The sequence below is a fragment of the Oryza sativa genome, chromosome 1, assembly GCF_034140825.1.
Source record: "Oryza sativa Japonica Group chromosome 1, ASM3414082v1".
NCBI lineage: Eukaryota > Viridiplantae > Streptophyta > Magnoliopsida > Poales > Poaceae > Oryza > Oryza sativa.
The window spans coordinates 17,725,370-17,740,471 of record NC_089035.1 but is presented as its reverse complement, the minus strand read 5'-3'; the positions used below and the strand labels follow the sequence as shown (position 1 = coordinate 17,740,471).

General features: G+C 44.7%; 1 protein-coding gene and 1 long non-coding RNA gene across 3 annotated transcripts; both read right to left on the bottom strand.

Annotated features, from left to right (window-relative positions):
* Positions 1-281: 281 nt before the first annotated feature.
* Positions 282-2,978, bottom strand: LOC136355153 (uncharacterized). 2 transcript variants are annotated; one of them, XR_010739306.1, is made up of 2 exons: positions 2,510-2,978; positions 282-1,435 (listed from the first exon to the last, which is right to left on the bottom strand). It is a non-coding gene; the product is annotated as an uncharacterized lncRNA (long non-coding RNA). The 2 variants fall into 2 exon arrangements; XR_010739307.1 differs by having other exon boundaries at positions 2,531-2,978.
* A 1,767-nt stretch (positions 2,979-4,745) lies between these two features.
* On the bottom strand, positions 4,746-6,785 carry LOC136355333 (chromatin modification-related protein EAF1-like). The gene is made up of 2 exons (XM_066307782.1): positions 6,345-6,785; positions 4,746-5,315 (listed from the first exon to the last, which is right to left on the bottom strand). The coding sequence occupies exons 1-2, from the start codon at positions 6,783-6,785 to the stop codon at positions 4,746-4,748; spliced, it is 1,011 nt and encodes a 336-aa protein (XP_066163879.1).
* Positions 6,786-15,102: the final 8,317 nt, after the last annotated feature.

Here is a 15,102-nt window from a genome sequence, read left to right as displayed (position 1 = left end):
TTCATAAAGTGGTAGATATCTTATATAATCTAGGTCAACGTCGCTATTTAACCTAATCGGCTGCCTTTTGTCGACAGATGTTAGCCGATTGTAGGTTAGATGACGATATTGTCAAAGATTATGTAAGATATATGATAACTTGACAAATTACATAAATAAGATTAGAGTGTCATAAAGATGGAAGCACTAATCCCGAGAACACAATCCATCGTAACAAGTTTTACCTATTGTTGAAGATCGAAACTGATGCAGCTCAACCTGAAAGCAAGAACTCATCGAAATAAATCAAAAAGGTGGCGATGCGCCGAAATTGTATTGGACATGTGTGTGTGTGTTAAAAATTACATAGGACCCGGGGTCTATTTATACCCGAGAGTTACAAGATATGTCCATACCGGACACGACTATTATCCCTAACAAACTCTAAAATACCATAAGTCTTTGCGACAGACTTTTGCCCTAAACATATCTCTAAGGAAATTACATAAAACATCCTAATTAATGGATACAATTGCCCTCTCAGGACTCTATCCACGTGCGGCAATCATCTTGAAGCATATCAACTCAACCCGATGTTGTACACCAAGTTGTATTATCGGAATCGGCTGTATCATCTAACCTAGTCTGATTCGGATTTAGCCGATTCTGGTCGTAGCCGATCCGGACTCCAGCCGATTCTTACTCTGTTCCCACAGAAATCCTTATCTCTGATTCCACTTCGATCTCATCTTCACTTCCGATGCTGATATTACCAAATTTGGTCGTTAACAACTGCACGAGTGGGATATTGATCCATCCTAGCAGTCGGGCACTTGCTGGGCCTAAGCAAGGCTACATGGTCGCTGCTTTCACGAGTTCCACCTCCTTACGCATGTGTTCACCCCAATCCTGCTCCTAGTGAGCCAACCAACAGTCTTTCATATATTGGGACAATGTACTAGGCTAAGTCCAATTACTTGAACGTGTGGATGGACGCAACTATGTCATTTCCATGGTATAAGGGGGTAATTATATATAATCCGGTTAAACCACCCAAAACTTTCCAAACTCCCCACACCATCTTCATCATTTATCAATATTCGTAATCACATTTAAAAAATGCCCATTTTAACTAGATTCCTAAGTTTGTAAAGATATTTGAATAATAAACCACTTAAAATGATATCCAATGCATCTTTCAATAACCTCATGTAACAATGCTAGAAAGCATTAACAATTACCACAATGTTATTCTGAAGTATAACATCTACCTGTGAGATGTTAAAATAGTAAATATCATGCATCAAATTTAAATATGAAGATTATATCAAAGTTTCTATATGAACAAAATTTTAGTTATGTCTTGCCTTGCGCCTTAAGATTTCCCGTGGCTTCAGCGTAGCCATCTCGGTCCACGTCAGCTCCTTGGATTCGATAGTCGAACTTGTTGTATGGACTAACTTACGGATATGAAAAGATAGATAATAAAGCCTATAAGCAAATTGCTACTAAAAAACGGTAGAACCAAGGAACAAATAAAATTTGAGCAAGACGAGAGGAGAAATGAATGGTTCAAAATAAATTTTGATTTAAACATAAAATAAAAGAGAGGTGATGGTTTCTATAGGTTGGAAATTGAATAAAATCGAAGAAAGGATAATTTTGGATAGGTGGGGTTTATTTGGTGGATTTGGTTTCTAGTCGATGCTAGAGTAAAGTAGCACAACGACTAGATATTTGGATTGGTTAGCCGATGCTAAGGATGGGCAGCATAACGGCTAAATATCGGCTCGTCTAGTCGATGCTACAATTAAGCAGCACAACGACCAAGGAGTTGAGAGGTTGGTGTAGGTTTACGGAATAGTGTTACTCTACGGTCGTGAGTGACAGCAGAGCCAAAAGCTAGTGTGCAGCTTGCTGTGAAGGTTGAGGGAGCAGTGAGGCTCCGACCACTATACGCGTTGAGGCGTGGGATGCGAAAAGCGACACTTCGACCTTAGGATTAGGTTATGTCGGGTTTTACGATCTTCGGTTTGACGTCGGGGTTTAAGACTACGCGAATGTCTCCATAGAAGGCGTAAAGTTTCCACGGCGGCTTTTTGGTGGTTAAGGGATAGTTTTAAAAATAAAAAGAACTATCAAAGAAATTTGAATTCAAAAAGGAGTTTTAAAAGGGATTAAAGAAATAAAATTTAAAATGGTATTTTAAAATAAAGAAAAGGGCATTTAAAGAAATTAAAGGATAATATAATTTAACAAGAAATTTAAAATTAAAGGGATGTAAAGTTATTTGAATAAAAATATTTTTTAAAGTTTAATTAAAATAGTTTAAAATTAGAAAGTAAATAAATAATTAAGGAAAAGGCATTTAAATAAAATTTTAAAAATAGAAAATTTGGTATCAAAAGAGAGGGTTTGAAATTAGATGAATTTAGGTCAAAGAATTTTTGGAAATGGATCAATGGTTAGAGAGATATGGGTGTCTAGAAAATTGAGATTGAAATAAATCGAATAAAAAGGAAAGGATTACTGTGTAGAAAGTGGGGCCCACTTGACACTGTCTCTTTTTGCCTCCTCTTCTTCTCGTCGTCTTCTTCCTCTGTCTCGGTGGGAGCCGAGAGAAGAGAGAGGAGAGGGCGAGCAAGGCGGCGGTGCTCCGGTGGCTGGGAGGTGGATAAGTCGGCGGGAGATGGTGTTCCCGGATGCGGCGCACCTAGGGAGGGTGCAGGAAGGAAGAGACAGAGAGGAGGATGGCCGGAACGGCGAGTATAATAGTGTGAACTGGCAAGAGAGAGAGAGTTTTGGTGATGGCTTGTTTGGGGTAGAAGGGGAGGGGAAAGTGAAAAAATGGAATCACCGGAGTGAGGCGAAGCTAGTGGTGCAAAGAAACTAGAAGGGGAGCTATAGAGGAGGAGATCGGCCGGAGGCGGTGACGGCCGGACATGGATGGAGAGAGAAACTGAGAAAGAGAGAGAGAGCTCGAAGAGCTCGGCTGGTGTAGAGGGGAAAGGAGCGACCTCATCCTTCATTTATAGGCCGCGAATGTCGGTTCGGAGAGGAGGAGAACAAGGGGAACACGGCGACGGCAGTGTGAAGAAAAGAACGACAGCGCCGGCTCTGTTCTTTGATTGGCCGACGATGGCGGTTCGTCCCTGTTGCTGACGTCGACGGGATCGAGTTTAGCTGACGTCGAGCGGCCGTTCCTTCGCGTCGACGACAAGACGACGGCGGCGGAGCAAAGCTGTGGGCGATGGCGGCGCAAAGCCACGGCAACGGTGGCGGCGGCGTGCGCGTGCGCCACGCGCGCCCACAGGAGGAGGAGGCGGCTTCGGCCATGGGCCGATTTGGGCCGGCTCGGCTCAGCGGGGCCGGCAGCCCGAAGGGGAGGAGGAAGGAAAGAAGGAATGGGCCAAATGAAGGATTTTTCGCCCAAAATGAATAGGAGTCTTTAGGAAATTTTGTATGGAGGATTTTGAATAGAATTTCAAAGGAGATGACAACAAGAGATGTGTATTTGTGGACTTTTTGAACTCGGACAAGGAATTCAAATAGGATTTCTAAATAATGGAGCTAAAAGAAGATGTTAGTGGACTTTTTGAAGTTTGGAAAAGAAATAGGATTTCTAGGAAATGAAACCTAAAGAAAAATTTGAAGGGATAATTTTAAATAGATTTTATTGGAGATAACATCTAAAGGAGAAATGTTTGAGGGTCCTTTGAACTTTATAAAAATAATTTAAATATAAGGTTTTTAAAACAAAAGGGGTTTGAAATATTTTTAGAATAAAATCAAAGATATTTATTTTGAGATATAAATTTGAAAAGGGTAAAAATAAAGATACTCCAATTTTATAAAATTCAATAAGAACCAAAAATAAAACTTGTCACAAAAATAATCAAATGGGAAGGAAAGGCAATAATTTAATTTCTAACTTTGGATAAATTTGGGATGGTGGCAAAAATAGATGGAGGTAAATAACTAGGATTTTAGCCTCCAAGATATGTGATATGGATTCTCGGTGAAATATTTGTGGCTAACGGAAGTTGGATTTTGTATGGAAGGGGTTGAAAATAAGCTTCTTAGCACAAGAGCAATCACTCAATTATTTGTAATAATATTATTCTTGTGCCAAGGATGCGATCAAGCCATGGGAATCAAACTGGTGGCTCGATCAAAACAGGAACTTGATCCCAGAATGGATGGTAGAATATTTTGGTTGGAGAGGAAGTAAAGATTTTTGGAGATAGGTCTAGGTAGGGGTTTGATCCAAAAATAAGTTCCAACAAAGAGAAAATGGGTAATTTAGATAAACGAGATTTCAAAGGGGAAATATTTGTGGGAGTATAGAACTGGATTCGGAAATATATGTGGATGGGGATTTTTATAGGAACAGAATTGGTGGTAGATTGATAAACTCTAAAGGATAGGTATGTTGACTCAAAGAGGGATTGAAAAGGATATGTTATGGACTATGGGGATATTTAGGTGGAGATCCAAAGGGAAGGTATTGGTTCTGGGGAAAATAAGAATTGGTATTTGCGGAGGTTGGAGATCAAAGGAAATATAATGTAGAGCCAAAGTCAGAGATTAAAGAAAATAAATAGAGAGGTTTTGTAAAATTTAAAAGAGAGCGATTAACTTTGCAAATAAAGTTTTAAATCCAAGTTAAAAGAAATTAACAGAGGGTAAGATCACTTCAACAGAAGAATCGAGAAGAGTGCAACTAAAATATTTCGCAAAAAATTTTCCCCGAAAATTTGAGTCCGTTACACGAATGTTTCGGCATTGCTCAGTGGTGTGCGAAGAGCGTCCGTGAAAGGCGCAGTAAAGGTCTTTTCTGACCTTCTTGTGAACGGGCTGTTGATGGCTGCTAATTGTTGAGCGTCGAACTCCTTGCGGAGGGCTTGAACTTCTTCGACAGCCATCACGGCCTTGCCTGCACGGTCGGTTTTGAATTTCCTCCAAGTCATGGGAGCTTGACCTGGCCTTGGTGGTTGTCCTTGGTTCACCGGCTGAGGCTGGCGAATGGCGAGAGAAGCCGGTTCGGCGACCTGTGCTTGTACTTGGGCTTGAGCAGCGGCAACAGAGGCCATATTGTACTCGGCTTGGATTGCTTGCCGTCGCTTGGAATCCTCTTCGCCCCTTGCGTATCCATCGATGATGCGAAGCAGGTGCTCGAGTGTCTGCGGCTCCTTGTTGGCGATTTTCCTTGTGAGTTCGACCTCGAGCAGCCCAGCCAAAGCGGCGTTGATGACAGACGCCTCGGTTATGTCCTGAACTTGGCATCGGGCTTGCGAGAAGCGACGCATGTACTCCCTTATCGACTCCCCCGGCCTCTGGCGAATGCCGAGTAGATGTTGCTGCGTCTTCGGCTCCTCATAGGTGCCTCGAAAATTAAGGACAAAAACATCGCGCAATTGCTCCCATGAGTAAATGTTATTAGCTGGTAAATTGAAGTACCAAGAACGGGCGATGCCATCTAGAGCGAGATAGATTACCTTTGCCTTGGTATTTTTGTCGCCATGAGCGGCTTCGATCGCGGACTTGTATATGGACAGGAACTTTTTTGGGTCTGTTTCGCCCGAGTATCGCGGAACGGGTGGGAACTTGAACTGGGTGGGATTAGGCGAATCTTGATTCCCCCACTCAGCGGCGGCCCTTTTTCGCTCCCCGCCTTGCTCACGGCACCTTGCTGCGAAGGCCTATTTGGATATGGCATGGCGAAGGGTGAAGTCATGGCTTGCGCGTGCGGTTGGGCCATAGTGTTCGGCTGCCTGGCTCCGAACGGCGACGCTTGGTGTGCCGCCATGGATGGGCCGAACGAAGGCTGGGTCCATGCCATGGCGACCTGGTTTGTTCCGAAGCCTAGTGTCGGTGCATGCGGTCGGATGGTTGGTGCTTGAGTGGCGTTGCTGAAGTCGAACGGCAATCCTTGACTCCATGGCGAAACCCCTAGACCAGGCAGGTTCGACGGTAGCCAACTGGATGCACCTTGACTTGTGTTCCCCTCCGATTGGGCCGAAGGGGTTGCTTCTGAAGTGTTGTGGGGTTGGTTTGAGCTGCTGAAGAAAAGCTTGGAGCTGCGCCTGCAAGGCCGAAGCCCCCTCCGCCATTGCTTGCGACATCTGACCAGGCCACGGGGGGCGTACTTGGGTAGCGACCGGTCGAACTTGTAGCTGTACATGAGGGGTTGGATGTACTGTTGCGGCCGAAGGCTGCCCGGCGAAGTTCGCTGGTGCTTGCATGACTTGTGACGGAAGGGCTTGAATCGGTGCCTGTGGGTAGGCCTGGGTTGGGATGTAGCCTGTCGAATACTGGAGAATGGGGGCCGAGGCAACCTTGGCTTGCCGGGCCGCTTCGTATGCCTGCTGCTGCTCTTGCATCTGACGAAGCATGTCCTGGAGTCGCGCCATGTTTTGACGCATGGCCCCCATGTCGGCTTTAGCTTGCGCTTCGAGGTTGGAGTTGACTTGTATGGCGGTGAGCGCGGTCGAAGATGTAGCCTGCTGCGGCGAAGCAGCCTGGGGGGCCACCAGTTGACATGTTGAAAGGGTCTCCGCCCTGGTCTGGAGCGCCCTTGCTGCCGCAGCTGCCTTCGCCGCATCAACTGTGTTTAGCGCCTGCCCCACCGAAGTGGCAGGAGCCAAAGGTGGTTGTTGCGGCGCAGGGGCCGAAGTCGATGGTGCCACACCATCTTCGGCGTCGAGCGCCGAAGGCTCTGCTTCCTCTTCGGCTGCCATCTCCACTCCTGCTTCACTCTCCTTTCGTCTTGCAACCTTTTCCTTTGCGACCTTCTTCAGTGGCATTCGCTCTCAGTGGTTTCGCTCAGAGGTCCCCACAGTTGGCGCCAGCTGTTGTCGAAGCGACAACTGCGTACGTCGAAGGATGTGGTTACTCAACAGTTGTTGGGAACGATGAGTGTGTATATTCGAGATTTTTTCTTGGGATCCCCCATTACATGCCCCTAGGGGTCTATTTATAGTTCTATTACAGGTCCCCCTATTAGGGTTTAGGTTTTACAGGGGAATTTATATGGTTGCCCTCATGAAAGGGACATTTACATGGGTACACAGCGTAATTGAGATACATGGGCCTCCACTGGGCCGATTGGCGAACGCTGGCCCAATGGCCAATGGGCTTAGAGCGACCGGGATGGCCCCTTGGGCCTCCCCGAAGCTCGACTTGTCGTTGTAAGTTCAAGTGCCTTAATTTGGTTTTGGTGATTAATGACAAATCTAACTATATGAGACTAACGTTTTTATGAGCCTTTCTTTGACTAGTCTCATTTGGATATGAAAGTAAAAATGATGAGAGGTATGTATTAAACTTCACATATTCTAACTTGGTCTCTCTTATAGATCCAAAATATAGTGTGAGCTTCCTCATTGATCTTTATTGATTATGTGCATATGCGTTCCTTCATATCCATATGTATGCACATCTTGAGGGGGAGCTTATTCTATATTTTGTTTATTATAAAATCTCTACCTTGGTTTGAAATTATCTTTCATCTCACCTTTCTATATTGTTATATCGGGTTATTATCTATCACAAAAGAGAGAAAAGATTGAAAGATCTTGGATTAAACAATTTGTGTAATTGTTGCTTTGCTGATAGATGATAAACCGATGTTTATGGGATTAACCTCTCTTTTACATAAGTTGTCAACTAGGTTAATTCTCAATAATGAGATATGGTAGATATGTATTCTTTGGTGATCGACCTTAATCATGACAAGGATGAAATGCATGGAGATTAAAGCGATATGTACCACCTCTTATCTCTTTCATCTTGATACGTTCATATATATGATTTCCATGTCATTGTTATATAAGTGTGAGACTAATGTTTTCTTGAGCCTTATCTTATTTAGTCTCCTTTACATTGAGAACATGGAGATCATGTAGGTATGTATTTTTGTTTATCTTTATCATTGCTACATGCCTTCTCTATGTGTATAGGATAAACCTCATTGGTTATTTATTACTTATGCATACACTCGCCTCTCTTGTAAATTTATTTGTATGCATATGTTCAGGGGGAGCAAATCCTATACATTTATTGTGCATGTTCTAGATCCATGTTATTCACCTATTATTCATATTGGATCTTTGCACTTGAGCTTGCATACGAGTATATGACACTTGTGGTGTAAATGAATACTCAACAAACATATCCATATCTTTCATATGCAACCGGTTGGTCATCAAGTGAAGGATGACAACCGATTTGTTGAGACTAATGTTCTCCTTTGAGATGTGAAAAGGAATAGATCCCACTATGATGAGGCTAATGGATGACACCATGGGTTAATGGTCACCAAGCCAAGGACATCGCCATGTTGGCAAGAATGAAATCAAGCTTGTGATGAGAAGAAAGTCTTGACAAATGATGGTAAATACCTTGGTATAAACATGGTTGAATCAAATGGATGGTTGAATCAAATGGTCACAAGTGTTGATCTCGACTGAAGCTTGACCCCAAGATGGATGGCGCAAGGCAAATGTATAATGTAGCTAAGAATGTTTTCTTAGTCTTTTCCCGGTCTTGGTGTTTGGTGTAGACCGGATTTGCTAGATAGGCGCCGTACTATCAAGAGGGGTATATGAAGCGAGCTTGTGGATGATCTTGTGCCATATTAGTTCATATGCATGTAGGTGTATTTGGTGGGCTTGTCTAGCCAAGTGTGGTGAGTTTTCTCAAGTCCTAAACAAAGAGAGATGTGGGCAAATCCTATAGGTTTGGGTAGCCTCATGTGGTTATGTTCGGTGGAGTATCCTTTGGAGTGTGAGCCCTTTCTCCCTGAGAAAAGTTGTGTTTCTTGGATGGATTGTTCATGGGTTGGATATCCCTTTGAATAAGCTTTCCATAAAGTCCAAGAACGCCAAATTCCGAGACCCGAGTCAAGAGATATCGTCGTTTTACTAACGGTCAGTTGAGCTGAAAAGTGACCTGCGGTCTGACCGTGGGCCTTAGGCCGGTCTGACAGGTGTTGTAAGGCCGGTCTGACCGGCCCCACTGGTCTGTTGCACAGGTCTGGTTTTTGGTGGCGATACAGAGCTGCAACCGGTCAGACCGAGCCAACGGCGGTCTGACCGAGCCGTGGACGGTCTGACCGGCCACTACACTACGGTCAGACCAGCCAGGTTGAGTGGGCTAAATGATTGCCCTGTAACGGCTAGTTTTCTAGCCATTACAAAGTAGTCTGGTCTGACCGGTCTCACAACGGCGGTCTGACAGGCAGAGCACAGAGTTGGGGATTTCAGTTTCAACGGCTAGTTTTGGTGGTTAGGGGTATATATACCCACTCCCCAGCAGCAAGGGCAAGGTTTTGGCACACCATTGTATTATCTTGAACCCTTGCAAGAGCTCTCACACCCTTGTGCACTTAGTTTATCTAGTGAGGTGTTGTGGAGGTGTTGCCCGGTGACCTCTCCGAGGAGATTGTGGAGGAGGCCCGGTGCCGGTTGTGAGTGGTTTGGAGTTCACCACCTTCGGAGTGAAGGAAGAACTACCCTAGTGATCGAGGCTTGGGTAGTCCTCTCCGTGGGCCGGCTCCCACATTGCCCACCCCTTGACGAAGGGGGTGTGCGGTGGCTTCGTGGTTGAGCGGTGGAGTTGGGCTCGCCTCAATGGGGATTAGGAAACCGGCGAGTTTCCAAACCTCGGTGAAAAATTCCTTATCTCTTGTCTCATTTATTTGTTGCATTTACATTTGTGCAATTTACATTCATAGAGACATATTTGAGCCCATATCACTTAGGTTTGCAAAACTTAACTTAGTTGCTTAGTTAACCTTGCATCTCACCTTGCCTAGCAACTTAGGTTAGTTTTGTTTAAGTGTCATTAAGTTTTAAAACCGCCTATTCACCCCCCTCTAGTCGACCTCCTTGATCCTACAGTCGTGGCGAAGTTACCCTTCGGCATGCACCCTTCGCCACCTGGTCTTCGCCCGAGATGCCTTCTGACTTACGGGATACCAACGCGATTCTTTGCCCTTCGCCGTCTTTGCTCCATAGTCTTCGCCATGTGGGCTTCGCCCCAATGAGCTTGCCGCCTTGGGCTTGAAGTCTTGCTGGTTACTTGGTTTCGGCAGGTCTGGTTGGAGGGTCTCATGACATACCGCCAACACTATGCTTTCCTACACAATGATAGAGAAGCTCCTGTCATAATCAGTGACAAGCTCTCTGAAGATGAGACTCAACGTCTTCTCACCGTGTTGGAAAATCATTGTTCTGTTCTTGGCTATTCGCTTCAAGATCTAAGGGGGATTAATCCTGTACTTTGCACCCATCGTATCCCTATTGACCCCGAGAGTACTCCTTCAAGGGAACCTCAACGACAGCTCAATAATGCGATGCGAGAAGTTGTAAAAAAGAGGTCTTGAAACTCCTGCATGCCGGGATTATTTATCTCGTACCATACAGTGAGTGGGTTAGCCCAGTCCAGGTTATGCCAAAGAAGGGAGGAATGATGGTCGTTGTAAATGCTCAGAATGAACTTATCCCGCAATGAACCGTAACCGAATGGAGGATGTGCATTGACTACAGGAAGCTTAACAAGGCTACGAAAATGGATCATTTCCCGCTACCCTTCATTGATGAAATGTTGGAACGGTTGGCAAATCATTCATTTTTCTATTTCCTTGACGAGTATTCCGGTTATCATCAAATTCTTATCCATCCGGAGGACCAGAGTAAGACTACGTTCACATGTCCATACGGCACCGATGCATACCGTAGGATGTCCTTCGGACTATGCAACGCTCCTGCATCTTTCCAAAGGTGTATGATGTCTATTTTCTCAGACATGATCGAGGACATTATGGAAGTCTTCATGGATGACTTCTCTGTCTGTGGAAAGACCTTTGGTCATTGTCTGTAGAATTTAGACAAAGTCTTACAACGATGCCAAGAGAATGACCTGGTACTTAATTGGGAAAAGTGTCATTTCATGGTCCGTGAAGGGATAGTTCTTGGCCATCGAGTGTCCGAACGTGAGTTGATCATGCTAAAATCGATGTTATCGATCAGCTTCCTCCTCCTGTGGACATGAAAGGGATCCGCAGCTTCTTGGGATACGCCGGCTTTTATAGAAGGTTCATCAAGGACTTTTCTACAATCGCCCGACCTCTGACCAATCTGCTAGCCAAGGATGCGCCCTTTGAGTTCGATGACGCGTGCCTGAAATCTTTTGAAATCCTCAAAAAGGCACCCGTCTCTGCTCCAATCATTCAACCTCCTAATTGGACTATGCCCTTCGAGATCATGTGTGATGCAAGCGATTTCGCCGTTGGTGCGGTCTTGGGCCAAACCAAGGATAAAAAGCATAATGCAATCTGCTATGCTAGCAAAACTCTAACCGGAGCTCAGTTGAATTATGCAACCATTGAAAAAGAGCTGCTCGCGGTTGTTTTTGCTTTCGATAAGTTTAGATCTTATTTGGTGGGAGCTAAGGTGATACTACCTCCGTCCCAAAATAAGTGCAGCCATAGATATCCGTGTTTAGCGCTTTGACCATCCGTCTTATTTGAAAAATTTATGAAAAATATTTAAAAAATTTGTCACAGATAAAGTACTATTCATGTTTTATCATCTAATAACAATAAAAATACTAATCATAATCTTTTTTCAAATAAGATGAACGGTCAAACGTTGAACATGAACAGTGCTAAAACTGCACTTATTTTGGGACGGAGGGAGTAGTCTTTACTGATCATGCTGTTTTGAAGTACCAACTCACTAAACCACGTATCTTAAGATGGATTTTGCTGCGCCAAGAATTTGACTTAGAAATCAAGCATAAAAAGGGAGTAGAAAATTCTGTAGCAGATCATTTGTCTTGGCTACAAATCACTGACACGTAGGAACAGCCGATAAATGACTTCTTGAGAGATGACATGCTGATGACGGTTCGCGACTCCAACCCATGGTATGCCAACATAGTGAACTACATGGTATTCAAGTACATACCACCAGGGGAAATCAACGGAAGCTGAAATATGAAAGTCGCCGTCATATATGGGATGACCCATACTTATATCGGGTCTGCTCCGATGGCTTGTACGAAGATGTGTGCCGATTGATGAAGGACTTAAGATCATAGAGCGATGCCATGCCTCACCCTATGGTGGCCATTATGGTCCATTCCGCACCTAGGCCAAGATTTGGCAAAGTGGCTTCTTCTGGCCAACAATGTACGAAGACTCAAAAGAATTTGTCAGAAGATTCGCAAGTTGCCAGAGGCAAGGAGGAATCACTGCTCGTAGTGCAATGCCTCTCACATACAATTTGCAAGTCGAGATATTCGATGTTTCGGGTATAGACTTTATGGGACCTTTCCCTAAGTCTCGCAACTGCGAGTACATTCTGGTGGCAGTCGACTATGTCTCCAAGTGGGTTGAGGCTATGTCGTGCAGCGCCGTGGATGCGAAGCATGCCAAGAAGATGTTCATAGAAATCATCTTCCCAAGATTTGGAACCCCTAGGATGGTCATAAGTGACGGAGGTTCTCACTTCATTGACAAAACCTTCCGAAATCTCCTACGAGAGAAGGGAGCCAAACACAATGTGGCCACTCCTTACCATCCACAGACCAGCGGTCAAGCAGAAACATCAAACAAATAGATCAAGAATATTCTATAGAAGACGGTCAACAAAATGGGAACATGATGGAAAGATAGATTGCTAGACGTACTGTGGGCATACCGGACAGCATACAAGCCACCCATTGGAATGTCCCCCTATCAGATAGTCTATGGGAAGTCATGTCGACTCCCTGTAGAACTCGAGCACAGGGCATATTGGGCCATCAGGAACTGGAACATGGACTTTGAAGGAGCAGGAGAATGGAGAAAAATGCAAATTGCTGAACTTGAAGAATGAAGAGGGAAGGCTTACTACAATGCGAAGATATACAAAGAAAGAACGGAGCGCTGGCATGATACCTTGAATATATTACCTGAATCGTCACGGAGTGTGATTGCCCCGTGCGAAGAGGTGTCGATGACGTCGAACGGTCCTTCCCATTTACTTTGTCTCCTAGCTTGAATTTCTTGATAAAAATCAAGTGCTCTAGGAGACAAAGTAAATGGGAAGGACCGTTCGACGTCATCGACACCTCTTTGCACGGGGCAATCACACTCCGCGACGATTCAGGTAATATATGCAAGGTAAACGGTCAACGCTTAAAGATTTTCCTCGAGCCGAATGAAACTTTAGATGAAGAAGTGGATGTTATTGAATTAATCGATTATGAACCATGATGATTTCATCTAATGCATGCTTAAAACTCTATAAAGTTGTCATTTTTGTGCTTAGCTTAGGATTTAGGGGGCCTAGGGAAAATTTGGCGGCCAGTTGGACCCACCAGGGTTTGGCCGAAACAGGGCAGCACCCAATCAGCTCCAATTTTGTATATCAGTCTCCCCCACTCGTTTGTAGTCCATTGTGATGCGCTTTCGGAGGTAGATCGATCGAATCAAAGCTTAGAGCACTTGTTCTTCCTCCTCTCCTCCACTTGTGCAAACTCTTTCTTCATCCCAATTCAATTCCTTGATTCTCCACCCACAACTCACCTATGGCTGGCAAGTCCTTGATCCCATACATTGGCTCCTCCTCCAATTCTACCTACAATCTCAATGGAGAGCCAACACCGGCGAATCAATTGATCCCGGTGGAACACTATATGATGGAAGGGGTAAACGCACTGTGGACACAGCCTCTCGCAACAGTGCCGGGCTCCCTGCAAATTTGGAGCCCGCCGGCGAGCTCCCTAGTTCGGCCGAACCCTCCTCGGCCCCATTCGGCAGCGCGATCCCTCTCCCCTCGTCATGTCATCAAGACCAAAATCCGGGGGGATTCGCCTGCGCGACAGCCGACACCGGGAGAGCTCGGTCTTTTGAAGGCCGCTCCGCCTCCCGCCGAGCGATATGTGGGCACCCTATTCACCAAGGCAGGGGATGAGGTGCTCCACAAGTACACCACACCCACCGCTACTCCATCCACTCCAAAGGAGGAGCGATTCGGCATCATGGGAGTGCGAACTACCAGCGGTGGGTATGGCAAAGGTTTACTCCGGCCTTTGATGGCATCGGAGAAGGAGGGGGCAGCGGAATCCCGTAGCCCTCCACCTATGAAGGTGAAGCGTCACTTGACGCCCCCTCCAATCGTGAGGACTCCCAGCCAATTCCAAGAGGATGAAGTAAAGTCACCGGAGCCCTCAGTCCAAAAGCTCGCCGCTCAAGTAAAGAAACTCCGCAAGGAGAATATAGAGCTTAGGGATCGCAACGCGGAGCTAGGGGTTGAACTCGCTGAAATTAGAAATAATGTTGATACCCTTAGCTGTGGTTTGTGCGCTAAAATCAAGCGTGCATTCATAGAGATGGGGAAGGAAAATAAATATTATGCTAATTAGATGTCTCCTTTCCCATAAATAAAATGGTAGTAGGTGCTTGGTTTTTATTTTTCCAATCATGTAAAGCACTTACTATGAATAATGTGGCTCATTGGTGTTAACCCCAATGGTTGCCAAAGTTGTTTTTTGTTTTATGTTTAATAAAGTTCAGGTTTTGAATAAGTGTGGGGGAGATATTCTAGCTTCTGACGTGCATATACTCTGAAAAATTGCTGAATCTCTGAACACCTGGAAGCACTCAACTCTGCAGAAAACTGCAGAGGGATTGAGCACCAGAGTGGTTCGGCCGAACCACCAGGTTCGACCGAACCAAAGCTGGCCTCAATCCCTCTCAACTTTCATAGGTAAGCTGGTGAGCACGTCTATTATCTGTATATCTCCACCATGGTATAGTACTAGAGCTGGAAATTCAAAAAACAATTGGTCCAAGCATAAGTAAAAGATAAAATTTCCAATTAATGAAAATTTTCATATGATTGATCTTGTATATTCATTATTCTCAGCTGAATTTGTGCTTGTGAACAACCCTCCATGTTTAGGGAACCTTATACATCCAAGTGATTGCTATATGTGAGATGATTAAAGATGAAAGGAATTCTTGCAACTCTTGTTATGACTCTTGGGAATTTGTTTTCAAAATAACATGTTTAAAAAAAGCTCAATCCTCCAATTGACTTCATGTTATACCTACCAAGGCCATATGCAAGA